The sequence below is a fragment of the Solenopsis invicta genome, chromosome 1 (assembly GCF_016802725.1).
Source record: "Solenopsis invicta isolate M01_SB chromosome 1, UNIL_Sinv_3.0, whole genome shotgun sequence".
Lineage (NCBI taxonomy): Eukaryota > Metazoa > Arthropoda > Insecta > Hymenoptera > Formicidae > Solenopsis > Solenopsis invicta.
Genome location: NC_052664.1, coordinates 20845521 through 20873383, shown reverse-complemented (window position 1 = coordinate 20873383; position 27863 = coordinate 20845521). Strand labels below are relative to the sequence as shown.

The following is a 27863-nucleotide window of genomic DNA, read 5'->3' as shown; positions in this document are numbered from 1 at the left end:
ATATTGATACAATATGGCAAATATTTACGCACCTATAATTATATTCCCCAAATGGCTTTTCTTTCAATTGTTCTCATGTAAGTTCTTATTTAAATATTGTTTATTACGCAGCGGGGTTTTCGTCGATAGCACTTTCTCCATTCTCATGATTTTCGCGGTTCCAAAGCCGAACCGATAACAATGCCGACATTGCACGAAGAGAGAAATGTTTCCATCGAATGCGTCAGCTAGTCTCAGAAAATGAATGTGCGTGGATTTAGGGCAGGAGACATGCGCGAGAACGGGACGCCAAATTTCTCTCGGGCGATGAAATAAAGCCTGGATCGAGGCTGCTTATCGGTGTACGCGAAGGACACTCGCGTCGCTTCCGCGTGCGCACATTTATATGGGTTACTGGTCCAAGGTCTGCCTGAACTATGCCCCGGGTTATCGCGCGCGAGCTCGTATGCAGGTAATACGCTGCAGGCACTTCCTCGCAGTGACCCATATATCCCACTACCACTTCGTTCGTACTTGCGGGCCAGATTCCAATGGGAAAACGTTGTTTCCGAAATCCTCCCTCGAAAGCTGGTTCAAAACTGCCTGCCTAGCGTGTCACTTACATGCATCACTTTTTAACGTTTGATACGTAAAACAACTCCGCACTGATGGATTTCACGATATCGTCTCTCACGATACAAAAAAAAAAAAACGAAGCTGTTCCTGGTTAAACAAATATAACTACTCTTCACACGTAATTGAAATATCAGTCGGCTTTGTGTTTTTGGAAAGCTTTGGCTTTCTATACTGTAAACGAAGATTCGCCGTTATCTCATTGGTAAATAAGGCTGGGCAAGCTCTTCGATCTCTCAATGAAATAAAGCGAATACGATTCGCGCTGTTGTGTGAATACAATTTGTTTTTGTATTCACTCTTCAATTCTTTATCCTTCGATTACCAGATACGCCAGAAGTTGTAGTGCATATCAATAGGAGAGAAATATGATTCACTAAAATTTTTATGATTTTTCCCGAACGACAGATCCTTCTTTTCTTTAACTAATTTAGAGTCTATACTAATCTAAAGTTATATTATATTAATGCAGATATAAAGTGAAGCTTCGAATGATGAAAAATTATGCATGCAGACGAATACTTCTCTCTTAAAAGGCTTCGTGCCTCTTACGCCACTATGTGTTATTCATGTTGTTTCAGAGAAGCCATTTTAAATAGCAAAAATAAAACTTTAATGGAAGCAAATGAGATAGGAAATATTCAAAGAGAGATAAATGAATAAACAGAGAGAAGATGACATCACATCATTATAACTTTCTGCCGTCTAAAAAAATATATTCCAATATACATTTATATGACAATATACATTTATATGACAGAATAAAAAAGATTATATGAAAAGTATTATATATACAAGTATATATATTAAATATTAACTCATTGTTTGTACTCTTTACTTATTGCAAAACAGATAATAAAATACAAAACAATATAAAATAAGAGGAAAAAAGCAGATTCGGATATATAAAGACTCTTAAATAAAATTATAAATAAAATATATAATAGGTTGATTAATCCTTTAGTAATATATATTAATAATAAATTTTAATTTATATATATATATATATTAAACAAATCAAAAATCTTGACCCTTTTTGAAGAGATGTTATTCTTGAATTCTTGTTACAGTATGTCAACAGTGGCAGATGTGTATAGTATTACGGCGAATCATACATTGTTGGAAAAGACTTCAAGAGATGTCTTTAAAAAAAAGAGCCTTTCGAGTTATTTATTATTTGTTATAAGCAAAGATAAATCTAAAAAGTATTTACACGCAATAATAATATACCAAGAAAAAAACGAACATGGTAGATGCTGTATAGAATATTGAGAATTTTCCAAATTCATTACAAATGTTCTACTATTTTTGTTTCTTTCCGAAACGTGTATATTATAATCGCAAATATATATATATATATATATATATATATATATATATATATATTGTTAGATTTATTTTAACTGACACAAAATAATACTGTAAATAATTAAAATAGGGTCAACATTTTATAGACAGCTCTTGACGTCATCTTTCCAATATATAAATATTCGTAATATCTGCCAATGTTGACATACTATAATAAAAGCAACGCAAAAAACTATTGCACTGACTAATATCTCTAAATTAAAATAAATATTACCTTATAGTGAATATTTTAAATACTATAACTTACAATTGTATATCTGCAATTTATAATATTATATAATATATTTGTATTATCTACATATATAAGATATTTTATAAAATATAAATACAAAACATGAAAAATTTAATACAAACTATAGTGAAAGGATCGGCGCTACAGATAACGACAGTTAAAAAGTTTTTCCTTAATAGGCAAATTGATTTTCTGAACAAAATTCTGAACAAACTCCGAGAGAAAGTTTCGTAAAGTCTTGTAAAGAATATTATGAGAAAATGATCGTTGAAAAGACACGTAATAAATAGTATCAAATTATGAATAATTTAAATTGGATAAACGAGAGCTTTGATAAAATGGAGATTTAAAAATTAAATTTATGTACGATAGAGTTTGTTATTTTAGAAAACATTGAGCGCTTAGTAAGTAATCTTTTCATCTTCCAATTAATTCAAGTTAATTAGAAATTACTGTTTTACAGCGAGATGTACTCTACAAAAGGATTTAATTTATACACAAAAAAAAACGTTTTTGCTAAAGTACAAAAAATGTAGCTGGATACAAATCCAAAAATGATTTTGTTAGACCACATCAAATAAATACGTGAAATACTTAAATTGATTGCTAGAATGTTAAAACTGTTTCTACAGCGTTGCTCATCATGTTTGAACGTGCCTCATAATTATTTTAATAATCCAACAAAATTATTTTCAAATCTGTATCTGACTACATTTTTAGATGTTTCAGCAAACTCGTTCTTTCAGAGTATCAATCAGATACATAGTAAAATAGCTGGCCAGAAATCATCTTTGGGGAAAATGAAAGACAGTTTACAAGAAAGATGGTTTAGATAAAAGTCTGAGGAAAAAAGATATTTTAAAAAGAGTAGGATGATGTAATATATAAAGAGAGAAAGAAGAGAAAGAACCGCGTGTAGATGGAGGTGAAGGTCGAGATTTTAACGTGAAAATCGTGCACTGGCTGCTAGAGTGACTAGATGTAGCCTATCGATCTTAGACTGATCTGCAGCGGTTTCTCTAGAGAGGAGGAAGTTGTTCCCAAACGTGCCTTCACGCTCCACGACATCTGTCGATAAGTTATTCAATTCCGGCGCTATTGGATTTCCCTTTCCCCACGAGGTGAATCCTCAGTTGCGGTCTAACTGCATCCTCGGTGGTCCTGGTGATTCGATCGAGAATAAATTCATTTTTCGTACGTCTCTCAATACACGCGCGTCTATAAACGGGGTGCACAATTTTCGGAACGAATAGCTCAGCAATTTTGCTAGTTTGATTTTCGTTGAAGAATGCAAACTGAATAGCGAATGTCGTAATATCGATCACACGTCGCAGTTGCATACGATTACGAAATAGCGTATCGGGAAAAGCGTTTGAGTGAACCTCGTAATGAAACCGCAAGCCTATACGCCCGAGATAAGAAGCTCGTGTCTGATTTGCCACGTTGCGGCCTCGCCCATTCATTATTGATACCGCGTACGTAATAAGGGAGCTTCTCTCTCGCTACATTACGCTACACCCGCTGCGTTTGCGAGAAGTCTGCGTTCCTCTCTCCTTGCGGCGGCGAATTAAAATTCATAGGTATCCTTGAAAATGGATGCGAGGACTTTTAGGTACCCATAACGGTATCATTTCGCGTATCAATCATCTGTTTTCTGAGTAATGGCTATTTCGGGTTAATATTTTAAAGAAGAGAAAAGAAGGGAAGTAAAAAAGAGAGAGAAAGAATTCTTTTAAGAAATTTTTAAATTTTTAATTTCATAAAATAACACTTTTCGTAATAGACTCCGTGTATGGCATGAGAATTTAGTTATACTCGTTAGTGATATGCATCAAACTGATTAATATCGATTTAATAATGCGATTGCGTTTCCATTTTTAGCATACGACCGGCTGGTTAGTAATTGAAATGTAATTAGGAGCTTAAGTAAATGTATATAGCCAGGAGCGGCGACTTGTCGACTTGCCATGTGTGGAATTGGACAACTTGATTGGGAGGGAGAGGACAAAAAGTTTTCAGAATTTATTTAATTTTTATATTAAAATCTCTGTATCATAAAAAATTATACACAATAATGAGCAATAAAATTGTAAACATTTTATAAATATAGGTTTGCTCAGTGTGTGTAATTGAAATTTTGATTGAAATCAAAGTTCCAAAAATATTTAACAATTTTTTAGTTTAACACTTGTTATTTTCAAAAAAGTTATTTATGAAGAATTTTTCATGTGTGGAATTCCACACATGAAAAATTCTCATGTGTGGATTACTCCACACATATCCCACAAAAGTCGCCGTCCATGTATATAGCTCATAAATTAATAATAGCTAATAATCCGTACAATTCAAAATGTCTTATTTTATTTCTTGAAGATTAAGCATCGCTATATAATTTCGCTATATATAATTTCTATCCTTAATCTTTTAAAATATTTTTATTAAAAACACATTCTATATGTATAGTTCATATTTTAAAAATATATATGCATGTAAAAAAATTTAGAATTGACAGATTGCATTGCGAGATTATGACACAATAAGTGCTTTTCATGCGCGACGCAGAACTATCGATTGTACATCGAGCGATTCGATAAATGCAGCTATTGCGTACGCTTTTTTTCGTAATCCCGTGATCAATATTCACGAAGAAGAAATTAGAAGTTATGTCTGAGCGACTGACAGACGAATGTTCAGTTGTAGTCGCGTAATACCATAGCTTTATTGGTTTTCCTTAGGCTCCCTCGTGCGTCTCGCGAGGATTGCGTGTGCAATTCGCGATATCTCTCTTTATTCGTTGCGCATTTGCATGCCTTGCTTGTGGAAACTACGCTTGTGTTATGCGTGAATGATGTATTAATAAAACACTGCGAATATCCGGTATTTCTGTTTCTTCTTTTCGCTTCCTCCCTTTTTTCCTCTCACTTCGCACCCGATCGATGCATCACTCAAGGTCGTCACCTGTTTAGAGCTGCGGAATCGAATAATCGGCTGTCAGAGCGGAAGGAGACGGTATTACCTGCCATGCGCTTATAAAAAAACGTGAAACGATTGCTAATATACCGCTAACGTACGTTCAATAAAAACGGTTATACGATCATTGTGTAACGTGCCTTTATCATGGATAAAGCCTGGATATATCTTTAATCTTTCAAGCACAGATATTCTAGAAAACCTAAGATATCTATGTATAATCTCGAGTAACTAATGCAATTTTTTTTTATCGTTGATGAAACATATTTCTTTTTATTTTATAAAATATTTAAATTTTGAAGAAGATTGATTCTCTTTTCCTCTTTTCTTTTGGTATACATACAATGTGTATTTATGAACAATTTAACGTTGCATTACATTAATTTTAGTTATTAACGCCGTTACGCATTATAAGATTATAATATAAGCCGACACATTGCATACAGATTACATTAAGATTACATACATGTAATCTTCTCAGACTCATCGGATTGTGTCTAGACAGATTAATCTCTTTTTAAATATTTCACGTATGTACATGTACATGTACATACAGGTTAAAAATCACTTGTGCTGCGAAAACAATATATCGTGAAATGTGCCACATTACACTAAACCAACAAAGCAGCTAAATGGCAGGTTAAATCGATAGATTGAACGTGGTGGACCAATAAATTAACTAGCAAGGTCATCAGGCTTGATAGTATTCGACTGCTTTTTTAGAGAATTGTTAGAAAGTATCGTTTACGTAACTACCTACAATTAAAAAAAAAAAAACAAAAAAAAACATTAGGAGGCAATTAACGGATTTTTGTGTGAGTATATCAGAATGAATAGCTATTCTTGCAAAATAACCACTTGTTTTACGATCGATAGTATCTAAGTGCTGGAGATAAAAACTTCGAGCATACATACCGTAAATGAAATAAATAAAGTAGTAAAAATCTGGTTTTCTCATATGTTTCAACTTCTCTTTTCGTGTAACCTTGAATTACTTTAAGATCACTTTAAACGAATCTGTCGAGTTTGCCTTTTTTGCGTTTTTATGGCAAAACAAAACAGAAAGAAATTAATATTCGGTTTAAAAGACGCAAGATGATTCATATAACCTTGCAAAATTTAGAAAAAAATGTTTCTAATTATTATAAGATTTTTTTAACAAACATTTAAAAGTAACTTGTCTTGTATTTTTTCTTCTGTTGTTTAACAATTTCAAGGAAGTTGTTTAGACAGGCATTTGTCTAGAATCTAGAAATATGTGTCTCTTGTGTACGTGCGCGCGGGTATGCATGTACATCCGGGCATAATTTAATAAATTTCATAATGCACGCAACATAAATATTTAAAGCATGTTAAAATAATTTTCCAAAGATATTTGCTCAAAAACAGAAATGTTTAATATACACACGTAAAAAATAAAAATTCATGTGTTATATTATTAGCGAAAATTTTTAGTTGTTTAATAAAATTTTAATGAAAAATACCTTCCTATTATGTATACTGCATCAAATACGCGAAATAATTACGTAATTTTCGCATTTGAAGTTATTTAGTAGTATTGCGTAACTGCATTTTGATCGATTGTTTCTACCATCTTGTGCGAAGTTTCCTTTCAAATTGAAGCATATTTAATGTGCAAATGAGGGGATAAATACATTATTTGTATTACATATCTCATGATCTGCAATATGAAGCAATTTATTAGAAGATAGAACTGGCCACAAAATTCGCGGAATCAATCGTAGATGAGATGATATTCCAAACACCTGCTTGTGAATGATTAATTGCCTCTGCTTTTTACTGTGTTATTTTTGTTCTTCATTTACACATACATTTCTTTCGTTCATAATCCCAACATACATTGCTATTAATATTGTTACATTATTATTATCAATGTTATCGTATTGTATTTTAATAAAAAGTTTCCATTGTTACACAATAATAATTTTGCCATTTAAAACCCATATTGTTTTATCTCTTACAAAAAATTAATAGGACAGTGAGATTGAAATTGTGTTGCATATTATGCAGATAATTACATATACATGGCGTGAGCGTGGCAGCACAAACATAGTAAATTGATTATAACGACTACGATCGTGACCGGTTTATTTTTTCTTTCCTAATCTATATGCTCACATTAACATAACGATACGGACTGTTATTCGCGTCACACCCACAATTCAGCCTCTCTATGATAATACTACGAACGCGATTTTTCTTCTAGACCGGAAATCGAGTAACGTGTTTCGTTATCAAGAGCAAGGTATACAATATTTCTATTCATACGCGTTGATAGCGTTAATTTAATTAGAGAAACGATATTAAAATTACCAAAACTAATTACGAAATGTGCATCAATTGATAGATAGTAATATTGTGATTGTATTTCATATTAATTCATACTTTCATATATAAAATTATTACTGAATAATCAAGTTAGTTAATAGACATTAAAATTTCAACAAAAGAAAATTGATAATGCACGCGCGCAAACAGTCATGTGATTTATTGATTATACAGCTGAACTATCGTTTTAGTTTTTATTTTGATGAGCAAATTGTGCAAATATTGCACAATCATGGCATTATTAATTAACAAAAATTTTATAATAATTGCGTTAAGTTGACAGGCCATATCGTAGTAGATTTGTCATAATAAAATTTCTAAATAATATTTGTAAAAAATTTAAAATATACTTTATAATTATTGCAAAGATCGTTTATTTTTTTATTTTGCCATGCTGAGTATGTAATATTTCTACATTATAATTTAGAAATAATGTGCACTTTTTAAGCATGTATATGGATTAATTACAATTTTTAATGTTTTAATATAGCTAAAATAGTTTCCTTAATTGTTCAACAATTTTTTTTCTTTAACAATTTCTTTTGCAAATATAACATCGAAATAATTTACCATATTGTTACCCTGTGGTAAACATTTCAAACATTTTTTTACTAGACAGTTTTATTGCTTTTGTTTAGTAACTGAGAAGTAAAATGGAGAGGGGGGAGGGGGGAATTCTAATTATAGATATAATGCTTTAAACATTTTTTTTAATTTAGCACAATATAGATCAGAAAATAATTTTATGTTGGCCTATCAAAATAATTATATAAGACGTTCAAGTATGATAGTTGCTGTAGTTTTGCTATTCTAGCAAACAAATTAAATATCCGATACAATTTTTTAAATAGTTCCATAATTATTTTCAGATTAATATTTCAGCAAAAATGTTCTTTCTATGTGTGTACAAAAGATGCGCAAAATTTGAATCTATTTATTCAACAAAAACAGGATAATAAATCGATTATTCAATTGATTAATAAGCAAGCCTGAAAGCCTGTTTATTAATACAAGACAATAATTGGATAGATGTTTATGCATAATTGTATCAAAAAAATTATTTCAGACACTAAATATAATTCTATCAAGTTCTCGTCCACTTCTTTGTATTATTAATGAGAATACAGTAATGTTCAATCATAATAATTGAATGGGTATCTAGGAAAACTGCACACATTTCCAGAATATAATATTGCCGAAATACAATTTCAAAATTAATTATGTAAACAGTTATCATATATTTTATATAAAATCAGTATTCCTATATTTATTGTTGTAAATATACCTACATAATTGCAAGTTATAATTTCTATGCAAGATTTCGTCATGTAATTTGATAAATGTTGTCCAGTTGGGATATATAATAATATATTATAAAATATCTTAAAAAATATTATAAAAAATAAAAAAAAATATTAGAAAAAAATATTAGAAAAATATTAAATAAAAAAAATACATAATAATATCGATAGGTTCAAATGTCTTTTAACGTTTCATTCTAACTTTATAAATTTGATTTTATTATTTGCACAAGATCTCGCTAATGATTTTCTTATGATTTTAAATCGCAATTAATTTTTATTAGCATACAATCTATTTTTTACGTTATAAAATAAAGATATTTTTCAGAGATTATAATAGCTTTTGTAGTAGCTTAATTATTGTAACAAGTTAATGAAGATGGTTCAACCGCCAAAATTTATCATTTATTAGCTCATTTATTTTCTCGAATTATAAAGTAATTGTTATGTAAAATAAATATAATTACTGCTAATATTACATTTTACGTTAACGACATAATTAAGATAGAGAAACATACCTGTGCGATCGAAGGTTAGGCATTAAGTAAATTGCAATGACTCATTTATATGCAGTTGTAACAAGGTATGGCTAAATGAAGGCCGCGTGAAAGTCGTTCTATTCGTATAATTTCAATACTAGATTTAGATAATCATAACATTTGATCTCGTTCACTTAATCTTGCATTAAAATAGCATTGACCTCACATATGAAAAGATATGCAGGATATGTTTTATTCTTTCAAAAGAATTATGGTAGATTCTGTGTGTGTGTGTGTATGTATGTATATATATATATATATATATATATATATATATATATATATATATTTACCATAATCCTTATGAAAGAATAAAACATATCCTGCATATCTTTTAATATGTGTAAATATATATATACATATATAATAATTTATTTCTTTATTAACGCTTTCTGCATAACGAAACATATAATAAGAAAATTTCTATCTCAATATATTATGATATTTACTTATTTACGCGCGGAATTTTTCAAATGACGCATTACAGTATGAAATTTCATCAGTTTATAAAAAATTACCAAGTATGAAAAAAGAAATCTTTGATAAAGAGAGAAAAAGAAAGGAAGAAGAGACAGAAGAAAAAAGAAAAGTAAAAACTTGTATAATTATAGGTCTAACAAGCAAACACACGCATTTAAAATACTTTGATACATCGAAAAATCCTTCCACAACGTCATATTTTAAAGATAAAAACTTGCTTTTCGCTCAGGTGTGTATAATGCAACGTTTGATATATGTATAATGGACTCATTATAAATATATATTTATTTAACAAGCTTACTTTTTCTCAACTAATTTAGTTATTGATTGCATATAATGCGTGTGACAACGATGGAAACCATCACAATTGCACAATTGTGAGAAATCATATATGCATTATTCGCCAACAAAAAAAAATCTTGCAAACCGGTTGTATAATTTTAATGTCATCGGCTGGCAATAATGTTAAATATAACTGATATAATACTGTCAACGATGAATTAAAATAGCTATAATTCTTAATACTCTTTTTATAACACACGGTTTGAACATTTACAATTTTCCTTATGCGCGATTGCGATACATCTTTTTTATGAGCGTTATATAAAATAATTATTCCAGGGACGCCAAATTTTATGTTTCATAATTTAGGATTCACATGAAACAATTTGTAATTTATTTTAATTTTTATGTAAAATTCTGTTTACTGTTTCATATGAAATACATAAAACATTTAATGTATCAGAATATATACATGTATATATATAAACATACATACATACATACATACACGTATATATTATACATATATACATTAAAAATCACAGTATGTAAACAATTATAATTCTATCTAACAAAAATTGTGAAACTTAATGCGAATTATATACTAAATCAATTAAACATTTAGATTTTAAATGCAAATGCGTAAAATACAAGATGCAACCACGATTCACTGTTTTTCATAGATATTACGTAAATGATATATTCCTTCGATGTTTTATCCGTTTCGTAAAAGATCGATCAATCGTGTCGTGTGAGCGCTGGTCGGAAATTTACGATGTCCAATCAGAAATGGATCTTCGATTACCCGCGTGAATCATTCTGGTCTGAAAACCTTCTCTCAGATTTTCCTCTCTCTCTCTTTGATTTCCGTGAATTAAATTACGGAAGAAAAATTCATTACGCACGCTCGAGTAAAGCTTGCGACAATTCCGCGGAATGCACCGCAAAAAGATGCGGTAATACCAACGATATTAGCCTCATCTTCCGATCATGTCCACCAAGTGAGTCATTTGGTACACATCCGAATTCTTACGTATTTCTCTAGGTCATACGGTTGCGTTTATTCCACGAAAGCAAATAGAAAGTCTGACTCGTCTGATTAAAGAAACGTAATTACATAATACCTCCGGTCAAGAAGAAGAATACCAAAAAAAAAAATGATTCTAAGAGGAATGACGTCTACTGATATTCCAAATGCGATCCCGGTGTTAGCATTTGCTAAATCCGTAGCACGTTAAAAGCATCATATTGATCTCAAAAGTCGAATCGAGACTGGATATCCTTGGGATTTTTATAACATGATATATATTCGAGTTAGTTGATTTGACGTACGTCTACACCTGGCACGACATATCAATATCAATTTAATATGTCGATACATATCGTGGAAGTATCGGTATGACTCAGTTTAAGAGATATACAAAAACTACTTTGTGACGCACTTTATAACGCATCTTATGTAATAGATATGTATAAAGAAATCATCAATGTTTCTCTTCTTTTCTTAAAGAAAGCACTTTTCTAAATAAAGCACTATTCAGAAAATTAAACTTTAAATAAATGATTGAGATAACAGTAGGATTTCAATTGACACAATAAACTCATATAAAGTATTCAAGGATTGTTTATAAGTGAATTTTAAATAATGACAAACTTTTCATTTATGAATATGTGAAATAAAAATTCCTGAACTATTCATCCGAGTAGCTAAATAATGATATATTAATACAAATCCAAAATTGCGTTCTTTCTCAATCCAAAATTGAAAAATAATTAGTACTACGTTTCATATAATAATTATTTATAGACAAACAGCTGTTAATATTTATCAAGTGTTTATCAAGAAACTGTTACACAGTTATTAACAAGCTATAGAACGAAATGTGTGCGATTATGTTGAAATAAACAATTCTAAAAGGAATTTCTCGAATTAAAAAAAATTCAGATTTATAAATCATGTACCGCTTTTTATGGTATGCTTTTATGCCCCATAGATCCGTTTTGTTATTTACGTACATGCAGATAAGCCTGTTCGAACTGCCAGGCATTTGCGAGACTCGTAAATTCAGCACATTCATGAGTGCGCAAGGAATCGTTTTCCAGTTACAAAAAAGAAGAATGCAAATCAAAGAGATAGACTAGATTCAAAACACAAAGCGATTCAGAGTTAAATAACAATGGTAAAATATTCGGCGGCTGTACTAAAAAAACACACGCACGAAATATCATCGGAATGATATTTTATGATTATTTATTTTCATAAAAAAAACTCACCGTTAATAACTAATATTTTTCTTCTATTTTTTTCTTCACTGTCAAGTGTTATTAATTATTAATTATTAATTATTATCAATAATTTTTTCTAAATCTAACATTTTTCAGAAAAAAACGGTCTTTTATTCTTTATTTTTTAAAACTTAAAAAGCTAATTAATAAAAAATTAATTAAAGTTAAAATTGCCTTAGAAGACGAAATCATGTTTGATCAAAAGATAAAATTCTAATCTCTAATCTATGCACCGCGTGAACGTATTTGCCTGAGTCAATTTAAAATCAGCACATTTTCAAAAACATCAGACTGCAACGTTCTGTCTTCCATCAGATGTGTTTGTGAAAAGTCAATAAAGTGAAATTGTTGAAGATGTTAAGATTCACCTCGTTGTTCGTAATTCATTCCTACGATTCGCAAGTGAGATATCGCGCGAAATGTGAACGTTCGGTTTAAAAATAACCAAGAGAATTCCCTGCGCTAGAAGATCGCCAATTGCGGTTTTCTGTGAATTTCCTGCTGTTTACTTACGTGTCCTTCGTGGAAGGTGACGATCAGCGACAGGAAAAAGGATCGGGAACCTGTTGAGAGCGGGGAACTTGTTAATAAAAATCATCGGAATTACGAGCCTGTTTGACTATTCCTTATCCCATCCCCACTCACATGTGCCACCAGAGAAGCGAGAGTAGAAATATAAACACCATCCGTCGTAGATCGTGTCGTAAAATCGTCGATTCCAATCGCGACGGTCGTCCAGATCGTTTGAATTAAGCGTCGAAAGTGCTCGTACGAATTCAAAGTGCTTTTGGGAGGATATCGCAAGGATGTTTCTCATACAATCGACAATTTTCACCGTATTTCTCGGCAGCCTCGCCGTATCGGTTGATCCCGACGTAGAATTACAGCTGCTTCACGTGGTAAAGCCTTACAATCTTATTTCATTCTTTCAGAGACGTGTAAAGAGTGCTTGTGCTTTGACAATAATGAGGATAGTGTCTAAGCCTTTTTCTTCCAAGATTTAATGCTTTTTTTATTTATTTTTTTTAAGCTGTGAAAAAATAACCACTCGATATCCGTTTTATTTACGAAAATGTAGAATAAGTGATATTTCTATACTGCTTTCATGTTGCCGGGAGGCAAACACTTGCTTCGCGAATTGCGCAGGTGCGATGTATCGAGTTCGATGTCGAGAAAAGTTTTTGAGAGAAATTAAGAAGTTACGAGAAAGCGATCCCTCGTGCGAGAGACAAGTAACGAAACATTTGCATTATCGCGGCCGTCTGTGCGGTGACAGTGATGATAACGGATGACGACGGTATAGCTTACATAAATATATTCTGTTTCGAAGGTACTTCGCCATGGTGACAAAGTGCCCCAACGAGAGTTCCAAAACTACCCCAATGATCCGCATCGCCACCACTCTTACTATCCGATCGGCGACGGCGACTTGACCAATGTGAGTACTAATCACGGCGATTAAAGCGAGGTATTACATGACGTAATCAAATACTGTCAGTTCAATCGCATGATTCAATCGTTCAGGAACATCTGGTATTGTAACGTATAATCTCCATATATATCTTTAACGACCGGATTCACATTGTTAGCAATTCATTCATATACGATTCGCAAATGAGAATTGCGCGACGGAACGTAAACGTTTGATTTAAAAATGGCAGAGAGAACTTCTTACGCTAAAGGTCGTCAATTACAGTTTTCCTATAAATTTCCTGCTATTGCGCGTTCTTCGTGGAAGGTAATTTTGAAATCAATAACGTATATCGAAGCAAATTAAATCGCACGCGCGCACGCGCGCGCGCGCTACCATTGAATCCTCGTTTGTCACATGCTTCTTGTGTCTTTCATTTTTCATCTTTTATTGCCGTTTCCGTTTTATGCACACAAGTATAAGCGCTTACTTCCATTTCCCAAAACTTCGAAAATTATTCGACAACTTCCGTAAATTATAAAAATCACTTCCCTGACTTCGCCGAGTAATTGTTATTTCCATCCAAGTTGAGAAAATAGTTTGGTCTAAAAATAGCCCTTGTGTGTATGTTAATTCTCCGATATTCTGTTCAATTCAATGCTCCTTCTCGTGCAATTAGCAAGGCAAGATGCGGGAGTACAAAATCGGGACGATGCTGCGCGAAAGATACGATCAATATTTCGGACCGGATTATTGGCCGGCCAAGATCTATGCCCGATCTACGGACGTCCCACGGACCCAGCTGTCTCTCCAGTTAGTTCTGGCAGGATTATTCCCGCCCTCCGAGAAGCAAACCTGGAATCCGCACTTGCCCTGGATTCCGGCGTGGACGTTCTTCGTGCCGTACAAGACTGACAACCTCTTGTTTCCGCATTACTGCTATCGGTGAGTAACTTTACAGGGAATCGGTCGTAAGGACCTGCTAACAGGATTGACAATTCTCGAATTTTTTTCCTTTAGTCTCCTGTTACCGACTTTCTTTTATACGGACGTTTACGACATTTTTGTTTCCCTTCTTTTTATCTGGTATTCTCAACTATTTTTCCTTTATGTTGTAAAATAAGAAAGATTCGAAAAAAAAGAGAAAGAAGATTTAATTATCTTTGCATGCTTCTCTGCACGCGCGCAATATTTTACAGAAAACTCTAATGCTATCCTAATACTGCCAATTTTTATTCTTTAGATACATAGAAGAATATCAACGATTCCTTCAGCTAGGCAGTGGGAAAGAGATGGTCAACAAGTACAAGAATGTATTGGAATACTTGACAGACCACACTGGTAAACTAGTTAACAATACGGGTGCAGTTGCTCACTTGTACAATCTACTGAAAGAGGAGGTAAACAATTATTCTGATAATAAATCTAATAATAAATCTAAAGTGCTTTTGTCTGAATTTTCATTACATAACCGATTTTTAGGCTGCGCAAAATTTGACGCTGCCAAGGTGGACTCAGAATGTTTTTCCAAGTCCGATGAAAGACATACTAGAGTTAGACTTCAAACTTCGATCATACACAAAAACCTTAAAGAGATTAAATGGAGGTTAGTACTATTGCACAAAAATGTTCCTGAAATATATCAACAAACTTTGACTTTTAATTATCATAAGCATATGTGAACAACAAAAATAGCTTAAAATGAATTGTAGTCGTGAGAAGACACAATGAAAATCATGCATTTCCTTTTGAAATTTAAATAACTGTGATAGAATTTTGACAGAGATTAAATGCTTTTAAGAAATATAAGGCAATTTAGAATTTATTTTCCACCGTCAAAAACTGGTAATATATGTGGTTTAATAAATAAATATCTATATTTACACGTAGAGAAATAAAGGATGTATAAACATAGACATTTATCGATTAGATAATTTACTACATGATTTATCTGGAGGTGGAATAAAAACCGGACCTTAGTATTTATTCTCAAGAAAATATCAAGAAGACAGCGCATGATATTTATGATAAATATTCACAGTTATTTATTATCTACTACTTTTTTTATACAATAATTACTATGAAGAAAAAATCTTTATTCAACATTTTCTAACATCAAAACATAAACTAAATATTTTATGCATACTTTATAAATATTTGTATTGATGTTTATGATAAATTTTTATGATATATTCTATATAAGATCATACAAAAACATTAATAAAATATTTTGATAAAAATTTATAGAATATTCAAATAATTATTATAAATGTTTTGTAAATCTCTCATAAATATTGTGTGCTGTTTGGGATATAATATGTAAAATGTATATTTTTACTTGTTAATTTCAAGGAATAGACAAGAGTATTAGAAGCGCAATCATTGTATTGTACAAATTCAGTCAAGTTCATATAATAAGACAAAAACGCAAAGAATGCGCTGCTGTACAAAGAAGTTATTTCCAACAGTTCGTTTCAAACTTAAAAGGAAAAGCAATATTCATCTTGAGATCAGATCTCTACGAATTTCTTAGGTATTCTTGTAAAACTTTGCTACTAGCAGAAAGCATTTGTAACTCGGAAACAATGCGTTTTTACAGATTTACGACCTAGGTAAACAAGCATATCTAAGCAAAATCTCATAAATCCGTAATTGCTATAGTGCCGGCATCTTGCCGTGTATTTGTCTTCAATGAAGTTTGATTATACCAAAGTTCGAATATACATTGAAGCGATTCACAGACAACGATGTATGAAGTGTCAGCAGTTTAACAGCAACACAACAACATCAGAATTACCTGGCAATATAAGAGCGTCGTGTAAATTATGGCAACATAACAGCAATAACACGCATTTTGTTGATGACAATTTTGAAGTTATCGGCAAGTTGCTGACAACTTAATACCCAAAATTGTCATGTCATGAAAGTATCAATTTGTTAATACATTCAGATTTAGTTGCTACAATTCTGATAGCAATATCATATATGCTATAATTGCGAGCAACATACTAGCAACAATATAGACACGTTACTATCTGGGAACCATGCACTGAGAAAAACAGTTGTTCATTTGACTAAATTTTTCAACTTAATTAAATTTTTTTAGTTAATGTATATAAGTTAAATATATAAAAATGCTTAAACCAAAATTCAGGTATATTAAATCAATGTAATTAAATCAAATACATAAATTCTTGAATTAAAAAAGTTTAATTGAAAATTTTAAGTCAAGTTAACAATTTTTTTTTCAGTATGCATTTTCTTTGTCTTTGAGAGTACGTGGAGTGAATATGCTAAGGTTTGGTAATCTATTTCAGGGACATTCCCAGCAGAACGACAGGTCACAATAACATCAAAACGATGTTAAATGAGTGGTGATTATGCAAAAAGTGATTTTTAATGATCACATTTTGGAGTCGTTTTGATGTCATCGTGACTTTTGATTCTGTTTGAGACTCGGTTTGAGATTTTGCATTTTATTTTTATTTCATTAGTTATGAACAAAATTACGTTTAATTATACACATGTGTAGGCATGCTGCTTCGCAAAATGGTGGATGACGTTCAGGCACACCGAGAGGGAAAATTAATACGTGACAGGAAAGCTTTTCTATTTGGCGCCCACGAAGTTAATGTGGCTGCCCTTGCCTATGCTTTAGGAACGAATGAACCAACGGTACCAGCTTATGGAGCCACGATCATTCTTGAGACACTTCGCGATAAAAAGGGAATTTATTACATTCGGGTATGTTACATGATACTTCACGCAACAAATAAGTCTAGGAATTATATTTGTTTTTATAATAACAGATTTTGAAGAGAGCAATCGATAACAAATCTACTTTTCGCAAAATATAATTTAAAAAAAACTTAGCTTTTATGCAACTTGCAAACAAGAAATTTTTTTTTGTAAAAAAATACATTCCTATATAAAAAAAAAAACAATATTTCTTTGTTAAAATAAATTTAATTTACAAATAAAATATTAATTTATTTGATGATCCATATTATAATTGCTTTATTTAAATTAATCTAACTTTAAAAAATTATGACATTCTAATTTAATAAATGTTTTTTAAAATTAATTTAACTTAATTTCATTTTAAAGCAACTTCCATAATAAATTATGTGATTTTATTTATACAACTTTAATATACCTAAATTAATTTTTAAGGCATTGACTTTAACTTAATTTAGTTTAAAGAAAACTAAATTAATCTACGCAACTTGTATTATATTTATTCTTATAACTTGAATTAGATCTTTTTTATCTTTTATCATTATTGTATTTCTATTAATTGAATTTAATTTATTAGGAGATTAATTTTTCTCGTATATCTTTCCCCGTAGGTCTTGCTATGGACTGGCGTTACAGAACAGCTAAAAGTACAAACGATCCCAGGTTGCGCGGAAATGTGTCCTTTTGACGATTTCCTTGGCATTGTGAAGGACATTCTGCCGAGTGACGACGAGTACTACTGTCGAAATAAAACGGAAAGTCTTAAGATAAACGCGCATCATCGATCGTCAGCGACATGTATCGCCAACAACGTGTCTTGGAGGTACATTTTTCTCACCGTTCTCCTTGCGTTCACATCAAAATTCGTGCAAAAGTGATTCTTATCAATGCAGCTAGAATTCTAGATATCTATTCTTTTCTTTTTATTTTTTTTTCGCAGAGAAAGATAGAAGCAAAGTGATTTTAAGTTAAAGAGAAATAGTTGCGAAAATAATCGACGCAGCGCGCGTTCTGACCGATACTTGTATCGGAAATACTTCGCCGAACTATGAGCGTTCGGGAAGCCCGAGGTTGCGGCTATACGTTTTGCTGCACGTGCTGTGGTTATCGCGTTGATGCATTTTACCGCACGCGTTGTTACTCTGTCGCGTTATACACGGACCACTGTACATATGTAAATAGTTATCAGTATATCAATTTAATAGTGGCATCGATAACCTAATCATATTGGAAGCGAACGTTTCTCATTCGTAAACGCGCACTATTAGAATATAGGACTTTTAAATTCGTTAAAACTAATTTAAACATTCATTAACGCTCGTAAGTAATTATCGATCAAAATTACCTGCGATACATGACAATTTTCATTACCATTTTAAGCTTTTAGAAACCACATTTTAGTGTTACATCAATATAAGACCTCATTTAAAAAATTGTAAAATAATAAATATGTTAAATAATATTTATAAATATACGTAGTATTTAATTTAAATATTGTAAAGTATAAATATAATAGATATAATAAATAATATTTATAATTACGCGTAGAAATCGACAAGCCAAGTATTAATAAATCGATGAAAGATTTCCTTTCCTCTATCTTCATTTTCATGTGTGCACATACACTGACAATGAGAGAAATATTTGATAAGATAGACCAAACGTTTAATTAAATAGTGATCGAATGCATGTTATAGTACGTTATAATTACTAAACATATATTTAGTTGTTTTGATCAAACAATCTGCAGCCTTATTCCAAATAATTGTTTTCGTACAACTTATAGCCAAATGTTTCGTTAATTATAACCAAGTTTTTAGTACTAGTACCTACAAAATTCACATGATCATTATTTAATTAAACGTTTGGTAATTATTGCTCTTAGTGTAGACACTTATGCAAATATACTTAATACAGTACCAAGCGACAAAAGAGATATAAATTTTCTTCACATATTAAATACGTAGTAAAATTTTCATAAAGATCTGGCAGAATAGTACGGTGACCCAGAGATGTGAAAAATAAATGACACTTTGGCAGGTATTTTAACATCATAGATAACCGCAATCGGATTAAACTCTTCGTTTGGCGAATGCAAAATTGGAGCAAATTTGATTCCAAAACGAACGGATCGACTCTCCTATTTTCGTCGAGGTGAGGAGTTCAAGAACCTGAGGAAAGCGCGATCGAAGAGCGGTGCCCCGTACAGAGAGTCGCGAGGTGGAAATAGACGTCGTTGCTTCGATCAACACATTCGTCGCAATGATATAGAGCGCCGTTGAAATTGCAAAGAGAAAAGGGCAATCTATCTCATCGCGTGTAACGGCGCGACGTTTAATATCGCGTTTTGATAGCGCGCTAAGTTATCACAGGGGACGTTTGAGAAACACTGCCGCAATTCGCGATCCTTCGCCGCCGTTTTTCCGTTCTGCATGGAATCAAGGTATCTCAAGGCAGATACGCGCATCAGAAGGGGTCCCTGCACTTTCGTCACGGTGATTCACCTTCCGTGGCGAAACTACGGATGCGTGCGCACCTGGGATGCACTCCGTCAAGAAGCACGTTTCGTATCAAGCGCGTTATTTACATAACGACGGTTCTTGATAGCTCGCTTGCCAAGGTACAGTGTCGTCGGACAAATGATACAGTTGTTCCATCACTCTTCTCGTCGTCAAGGAAGTTATTAATGCGACCGAGTCGCAGATTAAAACGGTATAAAACGTTGATAGCGACGACTTCTATCTGATTTATAAATAGCAAGTGTTATTTGTATTAGAGATTGGAGGTAAATACGAACGCAATCTACACAGTTGGAAAAGTGTAAAATTTAACACAAATATATCCCAAAGCATGTCCCAAACAGCCCACTCAAATTTTTACGTTAATTTAATACAACATGAATACGTTAGAAAGTAACGTAAATATTATGTAAAAAGTTAATGCAAAAACTATAACACTTCGACACAGTTTGGAAACGAAATATGGAAATTATTTCTTCAATGAAATTAACATCTATAACATGTTGATACATACATCTCGTTTATTTGCTCATAAATTGTAATTTTAACACTGAGAAATGTCAAATATCAACACAAAATGTTCAAATAACGTAATAACGTTATGTTAAATTAACACAAAAATTTTAAGAAACACCGGTTTTAACATAAATACAATGTTTTCTACTGTGTATGAAGTTTTTAAATATGTCACGATTACATTTTGTATTTTTATTCCAAGATACCCGCTTGTATTTTACTGGGTACTGACTAAAATCTTACGCGATATATTACTGATTCACGATCTAACACACGCACAGTCGCTCGGCCGGCAGAGCGTTTCCAGCTAAGGGAAACCCTTTTAGATATGATTGCGAACATAATTTCCCGCCTTTGGCGTAGTCCAGTGCGCACTGTACTATCCGATAAACGCCGCGAGTAACCGCAGTACTGATTTATACGAAATTGTATATATGCACAGTACGTAAGTACGCCGCTCAATTTGAATAATTAATAGTGTGGAATCGCTAAAGCTTTGGAATCTGAATAGCTCGTTAATACGATCGATAATCGGTTTGCTGCTCGTACTTGTTTACCAAAGCTATTTTAAGCATATGACGAGGGCATCTGAAATCTAATGTTAACAGAAGTTTGATTATTCGGAAAGTTTGTAGTGATTTTTAAAGAGAAATCAAAGACAATATTTGCCATTGGATGCCATCTTCGTAATGTTTGTATCGTTTCTTTTGACGATCTTCAATCACCTTTGAGCAGTTTAAAAATCTTCCTTCAGTTCGTTCCTTCAGAACTTTTTATTTTTCTGGACGAAAGATTGGTCCAAGTGAATTTTTCGGAGACTTTACAGATACCAAAGTTTTCACCATAAAGGGAATTCTGCGGAGATTCAAATAATCGAAGGTTGTTTGATCTTGGATGAATACGGGTTGTTGGAACAGCCGCGCATAACGAGACCTTGTACTACCATCTCGAGATCGTGGTAAAGATCCAACACATTCAGCGTAGTACATGGATAATGATTACATCACTTCGAATTACGTTGACAGATAGGTACGCGTGTAAACGTGTAATTATGAGTCTGAGCACGCGTGAGTATACGCAATACTATTGGTCAATTTTGCTTCGTTTATAACTAAAAAAAAAATTATTATAACCTCAACATTTTTTTATTAGAATTTCTTAATTCATCTAATTTAAATACGATATTAAAGAATTGTCCGATATTATAGAATATACTATGCGCGTATATACAATAAAAATTATACATATATTTATATATTATTTATTCATATATATAATTATATAATAATGTATAATTTTTATCATATATAATTATATTTTATGTATTATAAAATCATACATAAAATTATAAATTTATGCATATACAAAAAATAATGCTATATATATATGTCATATATACATCTTATATATACAGGGTGTTTAGTAATGGTTGTAGCCACTTTTTACCATAGGAGCAATATTTACCAACGGATATGTATTTCTAACATTATTATATTAGAAATAACAAATGCGTGCTCCTGGTAAAACGTGGGGACAACCATTAATAAACATCCTGTACACACATATATATATATATAATGAGTTGTTTTAATCAATCCAGTCAATGTTCTCCGATCATACAAAAATATGTTTGAAAGTGAAAGAGTTTTGAGGTAAGTGTATTTTAATCATGTCGTTTTTTTCAGACTAAAATATTAAAAAAAAAGTATAAAGAAAATAATTATATTTAAAAAATGGCGACAATCTTTACATTGTCTTGGTACCTCTATCTAGAAAAAAAAACAACGTGACCAAAATACTCTTGAAACCATTCCTTTTCCATCGGAGAAATTTTTTTGTATCATCAATAATTTCAAAGAAAATTGATTGAATTAAATAAAATGAGCCACCCTGTATATACGTATGCATATTTATTTACGCACACAAAATTCTTTATAAACATACAATGTATACAGAAAAACGTTAACGATTTTTCGTGATGCTAAAAGAGATAATTATATGTTAATAAGAGAAAAGAGGAATTTTGTAATGTATGTTATTCTTCCTTCTCGAGTCGTTCATGAATGACACAAATGGTGATCGCACGACATGCAGGAGTATATGAGTATCTCATTGAAAAAAACGGTAAATCTTAAAAGTATAAAGGTGAAGGTGTGGGAATGCATACCATCGATGAACGCAGGTAATGTCCTCTCAAGGCAAGAGTTTCTCAATAGGCACGCGATTGTTAAGTAGCAGGGACAGATACGGCAACGGTGAAGAAGCATCGTGAAGAATTTCTAGTTTACGTTATGCGAAAAATTTTACCATATAGTGTATTTTTTTTTAAAATAATTTCAATAATTTTGATTGTCAGCAAATATATATCGATGGCTAAATAGATATAAAAAAATAATAAGAAAATATAAACATAATCAATATTCTATACAATTTTTTAATTATTTTAGTTAATATTCAGTAAGAATCAAACATTTAATATTATAATTTCAAAATCATGTACCTCGGTGTCAATATCATAATTAATGTTACATATAATATTATCATTTCCTACAATATTATGATTTTCCATTTATCCACATAAATGTAATATGACACATGTACATAACAGTTACATTGTTAGAAATTATAATATCGAAAATGTTAGATTATTGTTAAATAATGTTTACTGGAGAGTTAAACAGTCAATAATGTTTAGCTGATGAAATTTTGAATACAAATCGAAATTAATACTCTATTATTTGCTTATGACAACTATTATACCTAAAACATTATATCGCATGAATATTTATTTAATTATTGATTCGTATTGTTAAAACCGTCTTATAGATTTTAATTTTTTTAAAGACAAATTAAGAATAAATTTTATTTTGTCATTATTTTAGTTTACTTACGATTATAGATATCGACAATTGGAACAGCTGCTAGCATTTATAACTGTTAATACAAATCTTTCTTATTGTCACATTTAAGTGGAATAATCTCTCATTTTTTAAAGACATTTTCAATAATACTTTTATGCAGAATATATTTGGATAAAAAGCTTATTGTAAATTGGCAATCCACTATGTACTCCTCATAAGCCTTTTTTGATTGCATTTTGCAAATAAAATATTTAATCTATTCAATTCTTACTATAAACATTCAAGGGGCTACTATTATTCTTTGTTATTATTATCGGAAATAGTCGAAAATAGATCAGAAACAAGGTTTGAGATTCGCGCGTGAAATACAATATTTCAAGACCGAATTACACTGCCAGTACTGAAAACCTATAGTTTACGCTACGTATATTATTCATTTTTATTTATTTAATTTTTTTTTTCATTTTTAGTGTATAACGGAACACGACCCAAGTTGTACGGATACATCGCAATTTGCTTTCAGCTTTAACGACCAGCCAACATGTAGGGCGAGACAATAATCGAAATGGAAAGTAATGTGCACAGGTTCTTAGTAAAGACGCAAAAATATAAGTACGTGCGTGTTCTCCGTAAAGACCGGAAACCAAGGGGATCGAACAAGTTGGAAAAAGTCGAACAAAGTGGGAGGAGAAAGGCGATAACAGATGCGATTGTTACGAGGAATGACGAAGGAGGAGCATTGTTTGCATTTTACGATGGCGCGCGCGCACGGCCGCGAGCATCAAACCATCGCAGCTTCCCTTCGGCCGTATAATTTAAGCAGTGCGTAAGTGCGCGTACTTTTCTTACGCGCGAGATTCACCTGCGTGACGATTACGTCAGCTGCGCCTCGAAGCTCCGCGGTTCCCCGACCAATAAATTGTCTTTATCATCTCGGACGATGAGGATAAACGCGATCAATGAAGAATTTTCGACAATTTTCCTTTTTCTAACGTGGTTCACCTAACTCGCTCTGTGCGACTGTATACGTGTTTGTTGCCCTGTTCGCAATGATCGCATACCGAAATCGCAAAATGGAACGTCTTTTACTCGCTTCGCGAAATACTAATGGCGAAATCGAGTCTGCGGTATGCAAGCGAGTGCATTATCAACAGCAACTGCGTTACATCAGCAAATGCATTTTGTATGTTTCGGCAGGATTGTATCTCATGTCACGTAAAAGGGGTAGAGGGAAATCACGATTTTGTCGAATCGCTGCGATATTTTTCGCGATTGAGTCCGAAGAGCGTTCAACAGCGAAACAATTCGATATTCGTCGTCGTAAATTCAACTTAATCCATGAATTAACACGACAAAATCACAATCCCAGCGCAAGAACAATGGACTTTTTTGCAAACAATTAATAAATCTAATTAACGCACCGTGTTAAAAAAGTAAAGTAAATAATCTTCAACTTACATGACAAATTATCTCGTAAATTCGTGTCTGCGTGAACAATCTGATTCGCGATCTATTAATATTTATCGTAAATCATATTTTTTTATGAAGCGTCTGACTGAATCGTAAACTATGCGACTGTGTAACTCGCGGACATCGCGATAATTGCAGCACGTGAATCGGAACGTGTGACGAGACGCAACCAATGATGCCCGTTATCACGATAAAATACGAGACGTACTTTAATTAATTCCTGGGAGTCGATAGAAACCGCATAGCGACCGAACAGTTTTCAAAGTTACGAAACTAATTACTCTTACCTAAGACCAGATCGAAAAGGGAGATAATACCAAGCATTTGCCTAAGTGTGCGCAACTTGTCAATCACCGATATTCGCTACGAGAAAGTGTAATGCTCCAGCAAGCGAGTAGAAAGTTGCTTTTCTATAATTGCTATTTTCAATTGTCATTTGGGTACAATAGTGTCATTTTTTGGAATGGTAGCAAATTGTTACTAGTATTTTCCACGTCTGTTAATATTAATTTTGCAAAAGAAAATAGAATATTCATCATCGATTTGTGTATAAAGAATAAGTATGTTCTGGTAAACAAATGGAAATTTGCTTTTTTATAATCTCTATTTTCAATTTTCATTTGAACAAGAAAGTGGTATTTTTTTTTTAATCATAGCAAATTGTTGTTACTAGTATTTCCACATCCAGCAGAAAAGTTGATTTTTTTAAAAGAAAAATAAAAATCCATCACTGATTTTTGCAAAGAGAAAAGCTAACATTCTAGCAAACAAATGGAAAATTGCTTTTCTATAAATGCTGTTTTCAATTGTCATTTTTTGGAATAATAGCAAATTGTTACTAGTATTTGCCATATCCATCAAACAAGTTTATTTTTTTAAAAGAAGAAACATTCGTCACAGATTTTTGCACAGAGAAAAGTTAATATTCTAGTAAACGAATGGAATGCTTTTCTATAATTACTGTTTTCAATTGTCATTTCGACAACAAAGTTTTTTTGAAATACCTAATAGCAAATTGTTACTAGTTCAATATTTTCCATATCTATAAAAAATATTTATTTCTCTTTCAAAGGAAAAATAGAATATCCATCGCTGATTTCCGTTTCACAAAAAAGTAATATTTTGGCAAGTAAAAAGTTATTTTTTGTAGTTTCCCTACTTTCGTTGTCATTCTTATTATAAACAAGTGTTATTTTTTAAAAATAGTAATAAATTTTTACTATTATTTCTTTTACGTCTGTCAAACATTAATTTTTTTCAAAATAAAACATTTATCAGTGATTTTCGTTTAAAAAAAAAAAATGTTCTGATGTAGTAAAAAACAAGTAATTTTTAAAAAGTAATTTTTCCATTATCCTTGCTTTCAATTGTCGTTTTAAGAACATTTTGACTATACATTCGAGTTATCGAAAGTTATCAAAATTTAAAAAATGAAAACTTTTCGGATTTATTCGTTTTTTTTTCTTTTCTTTAACCAACGATAACAAATTTTGATCGCAAATGTTTGAATGTTGACTCCAAAATTAGCTGAAAAGAAGGAAAGAAAGAAAAACTTGATTTATAATGGATTTTGCAGCAAAAATGACTTTAAAATGCTACAGTATTAAGTAAATAACTTATAAACGAGTAAGTAGATTCAAATAAACCTTTGCACAAATATTTATTAAGCGTTAATTTACGTAAAAAAAATTAATTTCAATTAATTTTAAAATTAAAAATTAAGTCACAATGCTATTTCATCAAATTTGCAAACAACTATTATAAAACGCAATTTTATATAAGAATCACAAGCAAACAAAAATCTCTTATTGATTTAAGTAACTTTTAAATCAGTAGGAGAAATATACGTGAATTTTATACAGATACTGAAACGTAATAGAACAATCTACAAAATTTTTAATTTTTTGATAATATTTTGAAATGTGATATACATGCATCCTTAATAAGAGTCACTTTTTAAAATAAAACTTTCGACACTGATTTTAATTTAGAAAAAAAAAAATGATATTCCAGTAAACACGAATAAAGCTGAATTTTTATAATTCCTACTTCTGACTGTAAGAAAACGTCGTTTGTAATTGGGATAATCATTACCATAATCTCCGGCATGTCGAAAAACAATCATCTCCTCAAAAGAAAAGAGAGAAGGAACGGTTTAACCAGTTTTGCTTTTATGTCATACTGATATTGGAAAGTATGAGATATGCGATTCCTGTTTACGGAATCGCCGACAAGAACCGCGCGCCCGTTCGTTGAAATTTCGTCCGGATTATAGAATCGGGGGACGTGACTTCACGCCGGCGACGCGGCGTCAGGTTGCGCAAACGTGACTCACATTTAATCGCGTGTCGTTTTATGTAACGTAGCCGCGCGCAAGATGCACGCGAATGCATCAACGATTTCAAAGGCGTTGAGACACGTTAGACGGACACGCGACAGCTCGACGATTACTTACCCGATGAATCCTGAGAAAGCTGCCGTTTCGTCGGCTGGTCGCCGCGTCGGGTCGCGGCCAAAAATCACGCTCGCCTCCGCGGCACGGGGCGGGTTTCCATCGGCGAATCGTCACGCTTCGAAAATGCTGTCCTGCACGCTGCGGTACACGAGCTGCTGCCGCCGTCGTCGTCGTACCGGGCTCGCGCATTCCCAGACTCGTTGCACACAGATCGGATCGAGCATGGCCGTTCGATCGAATTCGCGCCGGTGCGAATCCGTCCCCTCTGTCACCGCTCCATTCGCGATCGCGCTTCCGAATTCCCGCGGCCGTTCACTTCCGTTTCGTACGTTCCGACAACGTACACGAGGACGACACACGCCGAGGTAACCGCGTCAAAATACTCGCGTCGCGCGTCGTGTGTGTGACAGGTTAGCGAACGGCTCGCGAATGCACGCACGTTGCCTGGTTGATATTGCCGCTGTCACGCCTCAG

General features: G+C 32.4%; 2 protein-coding genes across 3 annotated transcripts in view; one reads left to right on the top strand and one right to left on the bottom strand.

The window, feature by feature from the left end:
* The window catches only part of LOC105194829, a 173732-nt gene extending 145869 nt beyond the window's left edge, over positions 1-27863 (bottom strand). For both annotated transcript variants that reach the window (XM_039451658.1, XM_039451661.1), the window contains exon 1: positions 27390-27863. The gene's annotated coding sequence lies outside the window, so the exon portion shown is untranslated. The remainder of the gene's footprint in view (positions 1-27389) is intronic.
* Positions 12765-19155, top strand: LOC105194765 (venom acid phosphatase Acph-1). The gene is made up of 7 exons (XM_011159854.3): positions 12765-13318; positions 13750-13857; positions 14510-14775; positions 15074-15230; positions 15313-15436; positions 17363-17574; positions 18180-19155. The coding sequence occupies exons 1-7, from the start codon at positions 13226-13228 to the stop codon at positions 18444-18446; spliced, it is 1227 nt and encodes a 408-aa protein (XP_011158156.2). The 5' UTR covers positions 12765-13225; the 3' UTR covers positions 18447-19155.

Excerpts from the sequence above, each read along its gene's own strand:
- LOC105194765 (XM_011159854.3), top strand. The coding sequence starts at position 13,226 with ATGTTTCTCATACAATCGACAATTTTCACCGTATTTCTCGGCAGCCTC. Across the intron at positions 13,319-13,749 it reads AATTACAGCTGCTTCACGTG|GTACTTCGCCATGGTGACAA; the intron begins GTAAAGCCTTAC and ends TCTGTTTCGAAG. Across the intron at positions 15,437-17,362 it reads CTTAAAGAGATTAAATGGAG|GCATGCTGCTTCGCAAAATG; the intron begins GTTAGTACTATT and ends ACACATGTGTAG.